The 19,668-nt window shown below is 40.5% G+C and overlaps 1 protein-coding gene across 4 annotated transcripts in view; it reads right to left on the bottom strand.

The window, feature by feature from the left end:
- Positions 1–19,034, bottom strand: part of ARIH2 (ariadne RBR E3 ubiquitin protein ligase 2) — a 49,431-nt gene extending 30,397 nt beyond the window's left edge. The window contains exons 1-3 of one of the 4 annotated variants that reach the window (XM_036868380.1): positions 16,591–19,034; positions 13,360–13,423; positions 11,326–11,669 (exon numbers count right to left, since the gene is read on the bottom strand). In XM_036868380.1, coding sequence (XP_036724275.1) covers positions 11,326–11,574 — 249 coding nt within the window. In that variant the 5' untranslated portion in view covers positions 11,575–11,669; positions 13,360–13,423; positions 16,591–19,034. Of the gene's footprint in view, positions 1–11,325; positions 11,670–13,359; positions 13,424–16,590 lie in introns of those variants that run through there. The other 3 variants (XM_036868377.1, XM_036868379.1, XM_036868381.1) reach the window with 3 other exon arrangements.
- Positions 19,035–19,668: the final 634 nt, after the last annotated feature.

Here is a 19,668-nt window from a genome sequence, read left to right as displayed (position 1 = left end):
GTTGTGGAGCACAGGCTCTAGGAGCACGGGCTTCAGTAGTTGTGGCAAGTGGACTCAGTAGTTGTGGCTCGTGGGCTCTAGAGCGCAGGCTCAGTAGTTCTGGCACACAGGCTTAGTAGCTCTGCGGCATGTGGGATCTTCCCAGACCAGGGTTCGAACCTGTGTCCCCTGCATTGGCAGGTGGATTCTTAACCACTGCACCACCAGGTAAGTCCTCAATCATTTCTTGAATTTTATTTTTCTCTTTTTTGATTTTCATCTTGAAGTAACTACTTCAGAAAAGGTACAAGGGAAGTAAATTTTGGGAGTCCTTGCACATCTGAAAACGAGTTTATTTTTCAAGGACAGAATTCTAGATTCAAAACTATTTTCCCTCAGGACTTTGAAGGCCATTGCTCCACTGTCTTCTGGTTGTCACTGCTGCTGCTGAGACATCTGATTCCCATTTCTTTTAGAACACCTGGTATATCTTTATGGAAACTTTTAGAGTTTTCTGCCTATCCTTGTTTTTCTGAAATTTCACAGGGACAGTTCTGGCAATGGGTCTTTCCTTATTCTTCTGGGCAAAGAATAGACCTTTTCAATATGAAGACTCTCCTCCCTTTGGCTCCTGGAAATTTCCTTCCTATACTTTTTAATATTTTCTTTCCTTCAATTTTTTGTTCTCACTTCCCACAAATCCTAGTAAACGCTGGATCTCTGGATTGAACCTCCATATCTCTGTTTTTTCACATACATTTTTTGCCTGCATGTTGGCTTTACATTGAGAGATTTTCTTGATTTTATCTTCTGACCTATCTACGGAATATTTTTTAACTTGACAAACCCATAATTCATCTCCACAAGTTCTTTTTGTTTTGATTTTCTTCCTGATGGCATCTCTGATTGTTTTATAGATGCCACATCTTCTTGAGTATCTTGGCAAATACTAAATAGTGCACTTTTAAAAACAAGCAAAATTACCTACTGGTCTGTTTCAGCTAAGGTCAATTTTTCTGTTTCTCTTTCATTTTGCATGTTTTCCTGAAATGTCTGGTAATTCTTGGTTAGCCATTCACATTAAAAAATAAAGAGTCACCCAAAAAGGGGGATGAAGTACTGATACATGCTACAGCTTGGATGAACCTCAAAAACATTATGCTAAGAGAAAACAACACAAAAGGTCACATATTGCATGATTCCATTTATATAGCATATATAGGTAAATCCAGAGACACAGAAAGCAGGTTAGTGGCTGCCAGAGATGGGGGGAGTGGAAAGTAACTGCTTAATGGGTACCAAGTTTCCTTTTGGGGTGATGAAAATGTTTTGGAACTAGATGGAGAAGATGGTTGCACAACACTATGAGCGTACTAAATGCCACTGAATTGTATACTTTAAAATGGTGAATTTTATGTGAATGTTACAATTTTCAAAAAGGGGGCTTCAGGAAATGAATGCTAGCTCTGTGTACATGAACAGACCCGCCAAATGACAGGCTTTTCTTTAGGGTGACTGATCAGGGGCAGCAATTATTCAAGACTCAAGGGCTCCCAAAATGACAAATGAAGAGAACCAAATCTTACATTCTCTAAGTGCCCTATATCTCCCCAGATTATCCTGATTATTTTGCCGAGAGACCAAGTGAGAGCAGGGCTGACTGTTCTCCATACAGACCTTTAATTAATCCCCCCATCTGCAGCACACTTATCTTTCCCAATCTTTGTCAGTCAAATCAGAGCCCACAACCTCTTCAAAGACATGTTGGACAAACTGGCTCCCACGTGCAATGATGTCCCACATGCTCCCCCCACATGTTCTCTTTGTTCATCTGTGTTTATAACATATATATGCCTTTACTTTCATTTTCATGGTTATTTAAAAATGGAGGAGCGCCTCCATATTTACCTCATGCTCTTTAATAATCTCTCTCTTCCTGCCCTCCCCCCAGCTCTCCAGGCAACCATTAATTCACTTTCCTTTACAACAGATAAGTTTGCATTTTCTAGCATTGTATATGATTGAAATAATAAATTGTTTATTTTTCCCCCTGAGCTTCCTCATGCAGCATATTTTGAGATTTATCAATGATGTTTATATGAGCAGCCCACTCTTTTTATATTGATGACAGTACGCTGTTCTATGGGTATGCCACTATTTGTTCATTCATCTGTTTGTGGATACTTGGGTTGTTTCCAGTTTTTGGCTATTGCAAATAAAACTGTTACAGACATCTGAATACCAAACAAACAAAAACAAATGCAGAAGGGACAAACATATGTGAGGGCAGCCAACCATCTTGAAGCGAAGACTTCAGGTGTTCTACTAGTGTCATAAAATAAAAACCCTTTAAAACATTCACATTGTATTTATGATTGCAGATACTATTAGTCAGTTTTACAGCTACTCATCATCAACATGGACATAAGGACCCACTTTTATTTTGATAAGGAAATATGAAGTAATGTTTAGACATCAAAAATATTACAGGAAACCTACCCAATTTATAAGTATAGGTGGGCAGTTTACATCCTACTCCCATTCTGGTTAAAAAACCAGTACACTCAATGTTGGACATATCTTTTCAGCAGCCAAAGAAAGGATGCACTCCTCTCTCTTCATTTTGATAACCTGAATAATTTCATAATTTTTTTGTACTTCCACATGAATATAATGTAAAATACCTCACCTCACCTCTGAAGATTCTGTTTTATTACATCTGCACGAAGTTCAGTCTTCTGTATGAGAACTGCCAAAACTAATTCTGACATGCACACCAAGCTGGGAACCACACGTCCACTAGATATATATATCTGTACTTAAAAGTCAGCTGGCTTCACGGAAGCTCTTCAACAAGCATGTCTTCTATTTACAAACATGAGCACACAGAGTAGAGCCTTGGGGTTAGATTCTCAACTTTTGCAATTATTGGCCTGGGCATAGACAGTCAGATCAACAACAAGCAACACTTAATGAGAACAAAACATAACCTGGCATTTTTGCTAGATGCTGTTATACAAAGAGAAAACATGGACCTCTATCTCAAAGAGTTCAATCCCTGGCTTACAAACAACTAATTTTCCAAATAGCATAAGTACATACCAAGAAACATGTACAGGGACTTCCCTGGTGGCGCAGTGGTTAAGAATCCGCCTGCCAATGCAGGGGACACGGGTTCGAGCCCTGGTCCAGGAAGATCCCACATGCCATGGAACACCTAAGCCCGTGCGACACAACTACTGAGCCTGCGCTCTAGAGCCCGCATGCCACAACTACTGAAACCTGCACGCCTAGAGCCTGTGCTCTGCAACGAGAAGCCATTGCAATGAGAAGCCTGCACACCACAATGAAGAGTAGCCCCTGCTCGCCGCAACTAGAGAAAGCCCACGCGCAGCAACAAAGACTCAATGACGAAGACCCAATGCAGCCAAAAATAAATAAATAAACTTAAAAAAGAACAAAGAAAGAAACATGTACCACAAAGTGGTATAGAGGCAAGAGTGTCTGACTCTGTCTGGAGATCAGAGAGGGCTTCATGGGAGAAGGGAGTCAAGGGTAAATCCTCAGTTTCCAGCTTGGTAGATGGTGGTATCACCAATTAAGATACAGAATCCAGAAAGCCACGTTTGATGGCATTGGAATATTTCTTGTAAAAAGTGGCAAGGCTATATACAGACTGGAAAATGATAGTGAGAGCATTGAAGAAACCAGTAAAAGCCTAAAACAACGGAAAAAGGAAATGAGTGGGTAGAGCATGTACTGGCCAGGAAAGAAACTGCTAGTCACAGAGAGCAACATTCTCAGATAGAGACCACTCTTTGTTCATGATTTTAAGAACAGCTCTGTTCTCCTGTTAAAATCTCCAAACAAACCTCTCACTCTTCCTGCCTGTACTTTCCTCTATTTATGATTGATAACTTGTGGTTATCACAGTAAAACCATTTCATGTTTATAAAAGCTTGTGATAGTTTAAAGAAAAGAGAACACAACATAAGCTTCAAATGCTGACAATTCATGACAGTTTAATTAATCAAGCCACAGGCAGACACATTTCAGGACGAGCAAGATGAGAAGCTTCCTGCTGTCTCAGTCTGCACCTTTCTCAAATCTTTCCTACAACTCTTCACTCTTTCGAGCAGAGAACTCTAATCCTTTAAATTTTTCCTAGAGCAGTAGGGGAGTGATATTGGAACAGAGCAAAAGTTAAAGTAAGGAGGTGCTTGGGAATTCCCTGGCAGTCCAGTCGTTAAGGCTCCGCACTTCCACTGCAGCAGGCACAGGTACGATCCCTGGTTGGGGAACTAAGATTCCCACATGCCATGTGGCATGGGGGAAAAAATAAAAAAAGGTAAGGAGGTGCCTTAGTAACAAGGATCCCAAAATCAACTAAGCTAAGCACTTCATTAAGGAGTGCTGTCAATGCAGGCACAAGACCAACCGCTGCAGTTCATCAGAAATGTAGGAACAATAATGTTTTTCAGTTAAAAAAAAAAAAAAGAAATGTAGGAACAAAAGACAGGCTACATTCCCCTATAATCTTTTCCTAGTCCCAATTCAAAATTCAACTTGTGTTCTTTTTACTTTTCTTATCAGTAGGCCCCAGGAGAAGGACACTAGAGGCTTTGACGAAGGCAAAAGAGTCCAAGGTACATGATCCAACTACCACACGCACACTCAGAAGCAGAGGTCGGTAATATGTCACCCAGAACCTTCCACAATGTGGCTCCTACCCTATGACTTAAAATGCACAATCCTGAGAATGTTTTAAGGAACCACAGCAAACAAGTGAAAGCAATATTCTCCTTATTCAACTCTTGCCCTGCTTCTACCATGACCATGTTTGAACACTCATGTGCCAGGCACTTTATATGCATCATCTCACTTAATGCGGTGAAGAAGGTATTAATTGTCATTATTTTATAGATGAGAAAATTGAAGCTTAGAGATGTTGAGAAACTTGCCCATGGTCATGTTACATTAAATGGCAAAAAAGGAACTGGAACCTAGTTATCTGACCACTAGCCCAGGCTCAACAACACAAAGGCCACATCCATGAAAATACTCACAGCAATATAACCAGTCCCCATAACTGTAACACATAAGTACTCACCTAAATGCCCAATGGGGAAAGCTTGAGCAAATTATGGTTCAAGAACAAGATGGTATGTTATCCCTAAAATAACTAATGAGGATGAAGTATAAACAAGAGGAAATGTTTGAAATTTACATTAAAAAATAGAATATATAAATACATGTACATAATGATTAATAGAATGTACTGTTGCCCAGATCAAAGATTTTTGTCTATTTTGTTCACAGCTATTTTCCCAGTGCCTGGAACATAGTAGGTGCTCAATAAATATTGGTTGAATGAATGAATGAATTGCAGCACAGTAACATTATCTATGAATACGGACAAGACCTAAGGATAATAAGCAAGGAAGAAAACTTTTATTTTACGTTAATGGAATTATGAATGACATTCTTTTTTTTTTAATTTTTTTAATCAGTCATCAATTATGAATGATATTCTTCAACTGTAGTAACATCTCAACAATAAACATTTAAATATAAATAAGTTCAGGTTTAGGACAACTGTGGAATTAGAATCACCCCTTGATTATTTTGCCGAGAGACCAAGTGAGAGCAGGGCTGACTGTTCTCCATACAGACCTTTAATTAATCCCCCCATCTGCAGCACACTTATCTTTCCCAGTCTTTGTCAGTCAAATCAGAGCCCACAACCTCTTCAAAGACATGTTGGACAAACTGGCTCCCACGTGCAATGATGTCCCACATGCTCCCCCCACATGTTCTCTTTGTTCATCTGTGTTTATAACATATATATGCCTTTACTTTCATTTTCATGGTTATTTAAAAATGGAGGAGCGCCTCCATATTTACCTCATGCTCTTTAATAATCTCTCTCTTCCTGCCCTTACAAATGGTTTACACGGTTCCTAAGGTAGTGTGAAAGTACAAGAAAAGACCAGAATGAAAGCTGGCCTTGAATGTGATGAAGAGCTTCTTTTCTGGAAGGCAGTGAGCATGTTGTGTGTGATGCCAGGTACACAGTGAGGACACAAAGCCAATGATAACAATAACCTTTCTAAACTGGCAAGACAGGGACAACTCTAGCACTAGCTGTACTTAGGCAATTCTCAATGTCACTCTGGACATTTCTCATCTCCCTTTAAAAAATAAATTTATATACCAGTAAAACACAAATCAGACTTCCAGACTAAAGCATGGTGAAGTACGTCAACACACCCACTAACAACCAACTATTTGAAACACAGGAATTTAATCTAGATTCTGAGATACAGGCATGCAAAGAAACCTGACATCAGATCATAAAAATAGAAATCAGATGGCTGTTCAGCACACAAACATTCAGTGTTACTAGGCCCAGCTTAAAGATACTTTTCCATGAGTAGTAACAAGAAAACAACCATTACTTGGTTAATTAATGAATGTATAAATAAAAGTAAAATGTTCTTAAAATTCAGCTATACCAGAACACAAGAAAGTTGATTTAATAAATAAAGTTAGTCTTTTCCAGATATTATACAAAACCTTAGTGCCACTTGAGAGAAAGAATAAATATAAGGTATTTGTTCTTAAGAATATTAACTGCTTATGTTACAAATGACAATGCATAGAAACCAGGTTGTTTTGAACAAGGGACTACAAAGACTTCTGCATTTAAAGTCAGAAGTCCTGAAAACTCATGATTCATCCACGAAAGGGAAAAATGATCCACAGCAAAAGAACTTTGAGAGATTTTCCAGCCATATTTTGCTGAATAGCAAGCACTAGATCTTAAAACAAATTCAAGCAAGAGGGTGGCAGAATAGAGTGTTCTAGGGAACATTTTCCCAGCTCTACTACAGTTAATACAGCAATTCGTAAAGCAAGAACTGTAGTAAAAACACTCATTAATAACCAGTTTACTTCTCTAACCCTATTTGAGGAAAACCAGGCTTGAGAAAATGAGCAGCACAGTTCAGCACTGAAGTTTAAAAAATCAAATTCTTCCCTCCAACAGTAAAGACACCTTAGGCTTCATTCATGATCCTCTACATTTTATTCCTTTTTACCTATACATCTTAGTCTCCCACTCCAGCCCAGAAGGTAACTTCCCCATCCCCATGCTTAATCGACCTGTGGACTTCGGTTACTTGCACTGCTGTTGCACCCTATCTTGAAGTTTATCCTATCAACAGAAAGCTCAGATGGATCACAGTAGCTCCATGGACTAGATCTAGCCCAAAATGTACTATTTCTTCTCCTTTCTGAAGCATGGGCAGGGCTCTGAGCAGCAACACTCTGCCTCTCCCGCCCACAGCCCTGACATGCTGCTGAGAGAAAGAGCACACAACGTGGGAGACGCTTCCAGCCCATCACCAATGAAAGCCAGCCTGGGCTCTCTCTGGGGCTTAACCATGCCTAATCCCCTTCTTAGGCAGCCTGACAGCAAATGCCTCATGCAATTCAGGGAACAGTACCAACAGGATTCACTGAATGACAAAATTATTCTAAGTTAATCATAGCACATTTTGCAATAAAAATGCCTGTTATTACTAGAAAAGGCCCCCCCTCATCTATAACAGCAATAATAATCTTTGTGTAAGTTTCATATAAAAATACAGCATGTAGGGTTTCCCTGGTGGCACAGTGGTTAAGAAACCACCTGCCAATGCAGGGGATATGGGTTCGAGCCCTGGTCCAGGAAGATACCACATGCCGTGGAGCAACTAAGCCCATGCGCCACAACTACTGAGCCTGCGCTCTAGAGCCTGTGAGCCACAACTACTGAAGCCCACACACCTAGAGCACATGCTCCGCAACAACAGAAGCCACCACAGTGAGAATCCCGCACACCACACCGAAGAGTAGCCCCCACTCGCCGCAACTAGAGAAAGCCTGTGCGCAGCAACGAAGACCCAACACAGCCAAAAATAAATAAAATTAAATTAAAAAAAATTTTTTTTAAAGAGGTAACTTTGTTTTCTTTAAAGACTGAAATATCACTAAAATATCTGAAATATTCGTCAGAGATTTTCCCTCTCTTACAACACAATCCACCTCACTTGGCAATCATTTCATCTTTCACGACTATTCCATTTGTATAGGATGATAGCTCATTCTCTAACAATGCTTCTGTTTTGCCATTATTTGAACATCAGCAGTCCCCCCCCCCCACGACCCTATAACAGATAAGCATTTTCTCTGTTGTCTATCCTCAGCCCGGGATCTGATTTTCTGGGCACTTTCCTTTCTCAATTAATGATCTTACTCAAGGACTGGTCCCAGAATACATACAGGAAGACTCTCTGACACCAAGGGCCCTCACTAAACCAAAAGCCCAGTGTCCCAGGCAATGGCAATTTTCTACTTAAGAGACTTCAAATCCCAAAAGGTAACAGAAGGCTTAATTTTGTTAGGCTACGGCTCACCCATAGGCAACTGCCAGAACACAACAAAATGAGTAACACAGATCAGTGGAAAATTGATGCCACTCCTCAAACTTAGCTTTTGTTCATGGACAGCTGCTCATAAGGCTCTAATTTTAAACTACGTACATATCACATTTCCTACTAGCTGAATAACACCTAAATCATATGAAAGAATTAAATATCTCAATAAGTCACAGAGTTGTGCAAACAGCACCATGACCAATGAGGGAAATCAGTACTGACCTGGGTGATGACTACTGAGCTCCATTCTCAGAGACACATGCAACAGGGGAGTGAGAGTAGCCAAAGCACCTGTGAACACCATTCTGTAAACTTAGCACTTAAATTATTTCCTCCTGTCTCAAAGAACTTTTAAATACAAAATAAAACCAATGCTAGTTTTTAGCCAGCCTGAGAGAGGAAGATTGTGTGTGATTCCTTCTCCCTTACTCTTAACCAAGCTACTTCTGCCTGTCGTCTTTGGTCAAATTCCTGAACCACTTAAAACACCACTGAGTCCCTTTATGTGCAGCCAAGCCACCAAATGAGCCAGGACCTTTGCTGCCCAGCCCCAGAAAGGAAATGGTGTTAACATGCTCCTCAGTGAGGGAGGGAAAAGAAATCCATCTTCTACTTCTACCATCATCTAAAATTTCATGGATTATTTTCCTCTTTGTTTCATTTTCTCTCTAACCCTTTCCTGGGGTTTCAACTTTCTTCCATCTCTCTTTGTTCCTTCATCTCTGTTCCAAGTTCTTTTTGTTCTACTCTTCATGATCTTGAAGGACAGAATAATGCCCTTTTACGACAGTAGAGAATGTACAGCAGGGACTAGGGAATCTAGCTCAGACCAGTAACATCAGCTACATCATCAAAAGTTGACAAAATCCACAAGTATCTCAAAATTATTCAATACCTATTATGGATGAAACACTGTGATAGGGATGATGGGAGAGATAAGGTAAAATGTAGTTTCTGCCCTCCAGGAAGTAACAATCTAGTTGGAGAGAACATGCAAAAACACGTGAAAAGGTAAAACAACATGGAGCAGTCAGAAGACTGCACTATACGATGTAATAAACATGGGCTGTAACATTTGGACACTGGGACCAAAAGAGACAACCACTGTGTTCTAGAGGGTCTTGAGGAGGCTCACTCAGGGAAATCACAAGGTAGACTCTGAAGGAGCCCTGAGGGTACTAAAAGGTGAGGAGATGAAGGGAAGGCTTTCCAGGGGGCCGACAATATGACAGCCTAATAAAAAGGAAGGACGTAAAATGGTAAATTTTATGGATTTTACTACAAAAAAAAAAAAAAAAAAGGAGGAAAGGGCCTGTGCCCCTCAGCTGTGCCCCGCTCTAGCAGGTCAGGAAGTCAGCACAAGGGGCTGGACAAACTGAGAATTCCTACGCACACATGGGAACATCCTGATGAACTTAGTCAATTGATACCGTCCAGAACCACACACCTGACAATTTTTTTTGTAATTTTAAATACCAAGACTATGTATAATATGGTTAAAGTAAAAGAAACTAGTTGACCAGATAGGGAGAGGTGTGAATAACGAGGAAGGAAAAGATCTGATGCCTCTCTTCTACCAGGGAAATGCCCTCGGAAAGCAGAGGTCCCAGCAGCTTTGTTATCGTTATGGTGGAGAAATCCCAAACCCAGAGGTTCCAATGGGTCTCCATTCTTCAGAGTTTTCTGCTGAGCACAAGAGAGGAAATGTGCACACTTCTAGGAGTGAGTCACACAAAAAGCTTTAGCTTTCAGCTTCCAGCTAGTTGCTAATAAAGCCCTGAGTGTCCAAATCCAACGTATTAGTTAGCCTTTGCCGATCACCTGGAAAAAAAAATTGCCTGAACTAGTAGATAAAGCAACTTTTATAGTAATGACCCATGGCACACCTTAGTTATTTCCATTTAAATACCAACATGAAAATTATTCGGTTGAAATCATTCCAATGTGCTCTTGATCTTCAATTTTAGCAAACAACAAAATCCATGTAACAGTTCCTGAAAGGAAGGTCAGGGAAAACAGTAAAGTAGGAGAAATTTCCCCATTTTCACATAATGGCCAATGTTAGAGGAGAAAGAAACATGCTGGGAAATTGTCTAAATGACTATAATAATATTCACATTCACAGTACATGGTGTTCTATGTGGCTATGCTATGTACTAGTGTAATATTACATAGTACAAAAGGTACATAGTGAGGACAGTAACTGGCCTGAGGGGCAAAATATTGAAAAGTATGCTAGTTTAAGTGTTAAAAATAAGGTGCTTGCTAGAATAACCAATTTTGTTAATTACTTAAAATTTCAATTTAACACCCCCCAAAATCAATGAAATACAAGCTATGAGAACTTGCTTTATTCTTAGTTATTGCTAAAATCTCTTTGAACATCAGACATTAGTCATCAGTATATGAAACAAATGAGCTCATCAGCCCAGAAGCACTGATGATTCACAGCAAACCAGGAGATCTAGGTACCTCTCTTAAGACATTTATCAGTCACCCACACATTGTTGTGTTGAAGATGGTGATTCTGATGCTTATCCTATCTTACCTCATAAAGTTTCATAAGACTTTCTGAAACAAGTGTTAATCTATGCAGTTCTGCTTTCTGTGTACTTCTGGTCTATTTTTCCTGAATCCACCCCACCCTTCCTTTCTAATTCCTAGTAGTCTGGGAAGCTGAGGACCTTAGATATGCACATATTAGCAAACAAAGTAAATGCATCAAATGTGTCCGGATGATGCAACATACACTTATATTTGGTTTCAAGCTACAGGCCATTCGATCAGTCTGGAGGAGACGTTAGCAACAGCTCCTATTTAGATTTAATTGCAGGAATTACACTTGGGAATTGACAATACTGCTCACCTTTAAGACAGAGGCTAAGCTGGTCATATGCTCATTGAGGGCACCCTCGGACTCCTTGTAGGTCAAGCAGGTGAACTGGTACTCCTCAGGATCAAAGGCATCGGCCCCCTGCTGCTCCACATCGCTTGCTACGCCTACGTAATAGTCCTCTATGTCCCCAGGGTCCTCGTCCTCTTCCTCTTCCTCACAATTTGGGTCATAGTCCTCTTCATTGCTGTCAGACCCCTGGCTATTCATGTCCACAGACATCTTAACATCCAGACGAGTTGTAGATCAGGAAAGCAGTTTTTTTCCCCTCCCCACAAACTTTACCACTTTCTCAGATGCATTAGTGTTTTTGTCTTCTAAGGGAAGAAAAGAAAAAAATAAGTGTTACTTACTTTCAATATGAGAAGTTGTAACAAAAACCATTCAAGAGTCAAAATGGCATAGCCCTGGTCCTACCTCCACTATGGCCTATTCCAACTCTCCCCTCATACAAGAAACATCACCATCATCTCTATGCCCAGGCCTTTCAAAGGGAAACCCTTTCCTGGAGGGGCAGAAGCAGTTAACAATGGTAACTTCACATGAAGGGTCTGGCATGAAAGAGTAAGGCTATCTGCTCTATGTCACGGAGTTAAATTCCCATAGATTTGTCCTTCCTGCCAGGGTCCTTAAGAGAGAAGCACATTACCACAGCTGGCTGCCCATAGAAGAAGCATCCTAAAGGCTAAACAACCAAAGTTTAAAATCTCTTAGCTAATCATGCTCCACTGAGTGGTGACACAGACAGTACATAAATAGGGACACAGTTCCTTCCCACTATAATATCTAGGGAAAGAATACCATTGTTTTACAGACATCACTCTCAGATAAATGGAAAAAAAGGTGCATAGTAAAGAAAAAATAAAAACCACATAGCTCTTCAACATCCTCCTCTAGTCTGCAAAGTTAACTGATTTTTCCATTTTAAAGGGTTCTACTAATCCTTTAAAAGAGGTACTTAAAAGGCAAAGAAACTGACCCAATAGTGAAGGAAAACTATAGATATTCTGCCTTAGCAGGATCAAGGCTAGAATCTACTTAGGGTAAAGAAACAAGAGATCAAATATAACCAGCTACTGAAAAATCCTCACAGATCAAAATGTTACTCAATTACATATAAATGAAAAGAGAATACTAGTTGAGAAAGCAAAACAGTCACAGTCTTAACTTCTTCTCAGAGAGGGCTTTGGCAAATACCCATTAACTTCTCTGCACAAGAACTATTTCAAGTGATCATTTCCAAGGAACAGTATCAAATAGTGATTTAAATCTAAAACTAATAGGACCTTAAAATGCAAGAGCATTTGGATTGAATAGTACATAAATAATTTACATAACCAAATCTGGATTAAATACTAAAGTAAATTTAAAACCTATTTGAAGTAGATAATCTCTCCAAAAAAAAAAAAATTAAAACAAAGATTAAAAATCAATGTGTGTGGGGGTTTCCCTGGTGGCGCAGTGGTTAAGAATCCGCCTGCCAATGCAGGGGACACGGGTTCGATCCCTGGTCTGGGAAGATCCCACATGCCACGGAGCAACTAAGCCCGTGTGCCACAACTAGTGAAGCCAGCGAGCCACAACTACTGAAGCCAGCGAGCCACAACTACTGAAGCCCGCGCCTAGAGCCCGTGCTCTGCAACAAGAGAAGCCACCGCAATGAGAAGCCCGCGCGCAGCAACAAAGACCCAGTGCAGCCAAAAATAAAATCAATAAATATTTAAAAAAAATCAATGTGTGCTGAATATGTAACCAGTCTAAGGGATTATACAGCCACATTTTAATGATATCATAAAAATATCAGTGACTCTACCTCTGATATGTTACCTATAAATGCTCAAATTAAAAAAAAAAGGTCACATTAATGAGAGGGCAGTAATGTAATACTTGCAGTTTGACTTTTAACAAATTGTTTTGTATGCTAGAACCACCTCATCACAACTGAACGTAACTATGGTATTTTTCCTTTAGGAGAAAAAATTAATCTTTAGATTAAATTAAAAATACCTGTAATTCTTGAAGATCTTTCAGGAAGATGTCACCCAAATAGTCTATATCATATAATTTCCATCTAAAATGAAAAGAGATAGTTCTATTTATATATTTTAAAATTGGTACCCTGAGTTTGCAAATTTATTTTTTAAAAAGTAAAGACATTTAAAAGGACAAGCAGCAAGGGACCAGAAAATTATTTTCTTATTTTAAGTCCCATAGAAATCTATATGTCATAATTACATACTGACAAGAGTTACATGGCCTTCTAAAAAAAGAAAGTATTGAAAGTAAACAGCAGGACTTCCCTGGTGGCACAGTGGTTAAGAATCCACCTGCCAATGCAGGGGACACGGATTCAATCCCTGGTCCAGGAAGATCCCACACGCCACAGAGCAACTAAGCCCGAGCGCCATAGCTACTGAGCCTGCACCCTAGAGCCCACATGCCACAGTTACTGAGCCCATGTGCCACAACTACTGAGGCCCGCGTGCCTAGAGCCCGTGCTCTGCAACAGGAGAAGCCACTGCAATGAGAAGCCCGTGCACCGCAACGAAGAGTGGCCTCTGCTCACCGCAACTAGAGAAAAGCCTGAGCGCAGCAATGAAGACCCAACAGAGCCATAAATAAATAAATAAATAAATAAATAAATAAATAAATAAATAAATAAATAAATAAATAAATAAATAAATAGACTTAAATAAATAAATAAATAAATAAATAGACTTAAATAAATAAACAGCTAACAATAATTTAACCTGGGGTACTGGTGAGAGAAATGGATACCCAGTTCTCTCCCTCAGTTTGAAAGCCCACCACACCTCACTTTTTTTAAATTTTTATTGGAGTACAGTTGATTTACAATGTTGGGCAACACCTCACTCTTATTGTTAAGATTTCCTAAATTAACTACCACAATTTCAATCTTAAATGTTACACAGAGGTTGACAAAGCAAATCATAACTGACTTAAACTGGACTTTTGCCATGAAGTCATCTCCACTAACACTTATAGAATACTGCCAATATTTCAGATCTCACTTTATTCATGAAAAAATATTTTCAAATAAAAAAGTCCCCAAAAGAAAAGAAAACAAAAAACAAAACAAAAAAAAGAGAGAGAGAGAAAACAGAGGGAATTCCCTGGCGGTCCAGTGGTTTCGGCTCAAAAAGCAAAAAACAATGTCTCCAGTAGAATGCCCACTAGGCAATATTAACACCCATTTCCCACCTCTCTTCTGACATGCTCAAGGGCTACCTGACTGTCTCAGAACTACAGATCCCGCTATCCAAGACTAAATAAGTACTATTTGCTTACTTAATTAGAAATTTTATGTCCATTTCTTTATCCTTTTGAATTTCTTGGAAAACCAGAGCTTATAACTTTCAAAGAAATACTTCAAACACAAACAGGCAAATTTAAACTAAATGAAAATCAAAGTCCGAACAATGATTGTGGAAGATAATTTCCAAAATAGAAGACGAATAATTGATTTTTTTATTCTTTTTCTTTTATCTGCATTTTTATGTATGATACTGCTTATTAGGCAAATTTGCATAAAGAGCATTATAAATATTGCTCCCATCTACAAAATACCACTACCAATAATAGCTTTCATTTAATGAGAGCCAATTTCAGGTCAGACTCATTCTCATTAAATGTTTATAAACCCTACAAAGTGGCTATCATCCCCTTCTTACAAATGAGGAAACTAGAGTTCAAAAAGATTAAGCAACTTGCCCAGGACCACACTGCTGCCAACCAGTAGAGTCCAGCATAATACTTTCACCAGATCCAGGGCCTATGAGGACTCATAATGCCCCATCACCCTCCCAGAGAGCCTCATACTATCCACAAAGCTACCTCCAGAATCACAACAAAAAAAGCACCGTTTTCACTTTCTCTGCATTTTTCTCCAGGATTTGGGCTTACAGGTTGCCCATAGCCTTCTCACCAACTAAATATTCAAGAAACAGGGGAAAATTTCAAGCTGCCTTCCAAAAAAGAGAATGTCATTTCATGCTTACTGGCTGTTCTAGGTCCAAATTTAAATAAAACCTTAGTTTTTAATCTTTTCCAAGTTAATTATCCATACTCTATTTGAAAGAATGCTGACATTGCTTAAAGGGGCCAGTATGTTATTACTTTATTAACAGAACTGATGATAACGCTCTGATTTCCTTTGGATATTAAATATTATCCTTACATCCCAAACAGAAAAGGAGTAACAGAAATTACTCCTCCCCCTTCCCCCAATCAAAGTCACGTGTTCAGAAGACCTGCCGCCCACCCTGGGCTAAAGAATTCAAACGGAAGACTTCTCAGTTTAAAGATGACAAGAACAAAACACGGACTTTTTGGTGGGTCTGACAACGTTTACTCCAGACGTAATATTTAGCACTGTAGGGTCATTTACTAAGTCTACAAATCCGAAGAAAATTACTTGATACAAAAATATGAACCCTGTCTAATACGGTAGCCACTAACCACATGTGATTATTTAAATTTAACTTAACTTAAAAATTAAGTAAAATTTAACATTTGCTTTTTCAGTTGCACGAGCCATAAGTCAAATGCTCAATGGCCACATGTGGATAGTGGTTACCCTACTTAAACAGCAAAGATACAGAAGATGACCATTGCGGCAGAAAGTTCTATGGGACAGGGTAACAATCAGTACTGAGGTGAAGTCATCCCAGAACACGGTCGCCTCTGCCGCCGCTAGCATAGCAGCGTCGGGCGAGGTCGACGCAGCTCCTGGGCCGCCTGTCCCGTCCGAGGCTCCGGGATATCCGCGAGGACACGGAGCCCACGCGCTGCGGGACCCTTCACCAACGGGCGTTAACTAACCGCGCGGGCTGCATTGCTAGAGCTCCCAACGATGACTCGAGTGGGGAGCCCCGGAGGCAGCGCGTCTGCCGGCGCGCCCGGCGGGGAGGGCCCAGATGCGCCGGCGCCAGTCGGTCAGAGGCGCTGGCCTCCGACCTCACTGCGAGCTGAGCAGGCGGCGGGAGGAGGAATAACGGAGAGACGCCAGGCGCCAGTTCGCCCTGGCCTCAGCCTTCAGCCGCCCCTCGGCGGGTGGCGGAGTGCGCTGAAACAGTGGAAGAGCTGCCAAGGGCGCCGGGACCTCGCGGGCAGCGACGAAGGCGGAGCCCCGGCCGGGCTAGGGAGGCGCGCGGAGAGCCCACCCCCTCCCCCGGCCCGCCGGGGTAAACAAGGCCTAGACTCGCACCGCGCACTTACCGGGAGCCGTGGCCCCGCGGCCGCTGAGCCCGGGCGGGCCAGACCGTGTCGAGCCGGGCCAGAAGAACCGGGTCCAGGCGCGGCGGCGGCGGAGGCGGCGGGCCAACGCCGGTCAAGACCCGCACTGCTTCCTCCGGCGAAGCCGTCTCAGCAGCTCCGGAAGTGCTCAGAGCAGTTCCGTCACTTCCGGCCCGGGGTCGACCCGCGGTCGCCGGGGTCGCGGCAGGCGCTGGGCAGTAACGCCTCTCTGCGGACACTTCACTACAGCCCAGCGCTGCGACCCAGAGTGGGCCGAGAGCACAGCCGGTGCCGACGGCTGCGAGAGGCAGCAGAGGAGAGGATTCGGCTTATTGGAGAGTGGTCACGGCATCTCTTCCGGCTTTTGCCTACCAGCGCCTCCCGCCGGGATACTTTAAACCAGGGTTTTTCTGTCGGACTCCTCACTTCTCTGTTTGTAATCGGTGTCCGGCACCGAAAAGACATCCAGACGTTCGTGGAGTGGATAAAGGCCTGTTGTTTCCCTGCCGCTATCTAGTCGAAGGAGAGCTGGGTCTTCGGGTCAGCGCACAGGGCCGGGAATTTCTGCGTACGTTCTGAGGCCGTCGCCTGGTGGCCGCCGATTCACAGGACCACGCCAGGCTTCCGCTTCCCTCTCCGCGGCCTAGTTCGCTGCCTAATTCTTTGCCTTCCCATTCATCCAAGATTGAATCTTAACTGCCTTGTTGCACAGTTTCTTCAAACAGTATAGGAAGTGCCATTATGACTTTAAGTACCTTCTAGGGCTTTTGTCAAGTATTGTGAATAGATAGAGCCGTGAAGCCCCACTCAAGTTGCTGCTGCACAACGTGGAAACGCCTGTGTGAAGCCAGTGATGTTAGGGAGCCTCCTCGCTGTGCAAGTCCGTAGATAACCCAAACCATTTCCACCCATACATGAGTCGTGTATACACTGATATTCAAGATATTCAAGATATCGTTGTGTAATGGGCTCTCTTATTTTTAGTTCTTGCTTCTTGCATGTATTCGTGTATTTCTTATACATGATTTTCAGCTTCCTGTTTAATTCAGAGCCTGTACCCAAGTCAGGTGCATTCAAATACTAGAAAGCCCCACATTAATTTGGAGTGAAAATTAATAGTAATGAGTAACATATTGTAGGGTTGTGAGTTTTATGCATTAACAATGTAAAAGTCTATCTATAATCCAGTGTACTTATTTGTTATAACAAAACATATAATCCCTTTACATCATGACACTAGCTAAGGACCCAAAATATATTTTCTGCTAATGAAATCTCTTTAATTAGAAGCCTTCACTTTGGGTCACTGGTAATAAATCCTCTCCAGTGAATAAAAGGGAACAATCAGTTTTTCTGTATAATTATTGCATTTGCAAAATAGAGAATGAGGTCATTCACATATCAAGTACACAGGTGTATGTACAATATATTGGAATCCAATGTACAATCCTTACTTGTTCTCCTGTCTTGCCCCTCTTAAAGCTGAGTTTCTTAAGGGCACAGATCCAACCTTGTTTTCAATATTACTCTATTAAATAGCCGTTTATTGGGCTGATGCTAATACCATTATTTTTAACTAGTGACAATTTCTCCCCAGGAAATAAAGATTTAAAAATTAGGCCAAAACATTTAAAGATACAGACAAAATTATGTGCACATATATGTGCTTTAGAATGGTGATTCCATAGGAAAAAGTTTGCAGCATCCCATGTGTCCAAAAGTAAAGGTTTGTTAAATTATAGTAAAATATACAATAAAGAAAACCATTAACAATTAGGCTGTACTGAGGCATCTATTAACAAGGAAAGGTATCTGTGATATGAATAGGATATGAAATGATGTGTGTAGTATTCTGTTTTCAAAATAAATTTGCACATAAGATATATAAATATAAAATATAATGTCTCTCTTGGTTTCTGTGGCACAGGAATCTGGACAGGCTACAGTAGGAATGATTTGTTTTAGCCCCTTGATGTCTGGGGCCTCAGCTAGAAGACTAAAATTTCTTAGCTAATATCATACAATTTTTCTTTTGTATAAACCTTAGATTCAGAATGATGTGTTTTCACTTTTGAAAATTCACTGGAGAGCATTGAATTTCTAAGAATAACTTAAGGGTAGTATCAATATTGAGTCTTTGCATCCAAGGAATATAGTATTTCTTTACAGTTATTTTGTTTTTCTTTTATGTATTTGAATTGTTATAGTTTTAGTCACATGGATCTTTGGTTTAGTCTTGCATACATTGTGGGTTTTGCTATTATTCTGAACAGGATTCTTTCTTCATGTTTTCTAATTAGTTATTGTTAAAGTATCAAAACGTTATTGCTTTCCAACATTGTTCTTGTGTCTGTCTCCTTACTTAGCTTGCTTATTAGTTTTAGTGGATTTTCAACTGATTCTCTTCAATTTTCAAAGTGAGCATTTGGATCATTTGAAAATAGGGATATTTTGGACTATTAATTTTTAATTTTTTAATTTATTTTCTTCCTTTTCTTTTCTCCCTCTTTTTCCACCTCCCTCTTTTCTCCTTTCTTTCTTCCTTGCTTTCCTACTTTCTTCCCTCCCTCCCTTCCTATTGGTATTTTTGCATTAGCTACCATGTCCAGTAAAACGTTAAGCAGTAATCATGATTAAAAAACATCTTTACCTTTGTTCCTGTCATTAATAGGAAAGTTTCTAATATTTCACCATTAAATAATTTTGCTAAGAAAAATATGGTAGTTACTAGTTTGCTTTAAAAAAAAATGTAGGGCTTCCCTGGTGGCGCAGTGGTTGAGAATCTGCCTGCCAATGCAGGAGACACGGGTTCGGGCCCTGGTCTGGGAAGATCCCACATGCCACGGAGCAACTAAGCCCGTGAGCCACTATTACTGATAAATAAATTAAAAAAAAAAAAAAAAATGTAGTTACTTTTTGTCTATTACAAGGGTGTTTACTTCAAATCTTTTTTTTTTTTTTGATCTTTTGTTAGCACTTTTATGAGTTCATCAGTTTTTCATTAGAGTTCTGAAAATGCTTATTCATTCAGTTCAGCAGTACAGTCAGTTACCAGAAACC

The sequence above is a fragment of the Balaenoptera musculus genome, chromosome 11 (assembly GCF_009873245.2).
Source record: "Balaenoptera musculus isolate JJ_BM4_2016_0621 chromosome 11, mBalMus1.pri.v3, whole genome shotgun sequence".
Taxonomy (NCBI): domain Eukaryota; kingdom Metazoa; phylum Chordata; class Mammalia; order Artiodactyla; family Balaenopteridae; genus Balaenoptera; species Balaenoptera musculus.
Note: the sequence above shows the minus strand (reverse complement) of the source record. Positions and strands in the feature narration are given on the sequence as shown.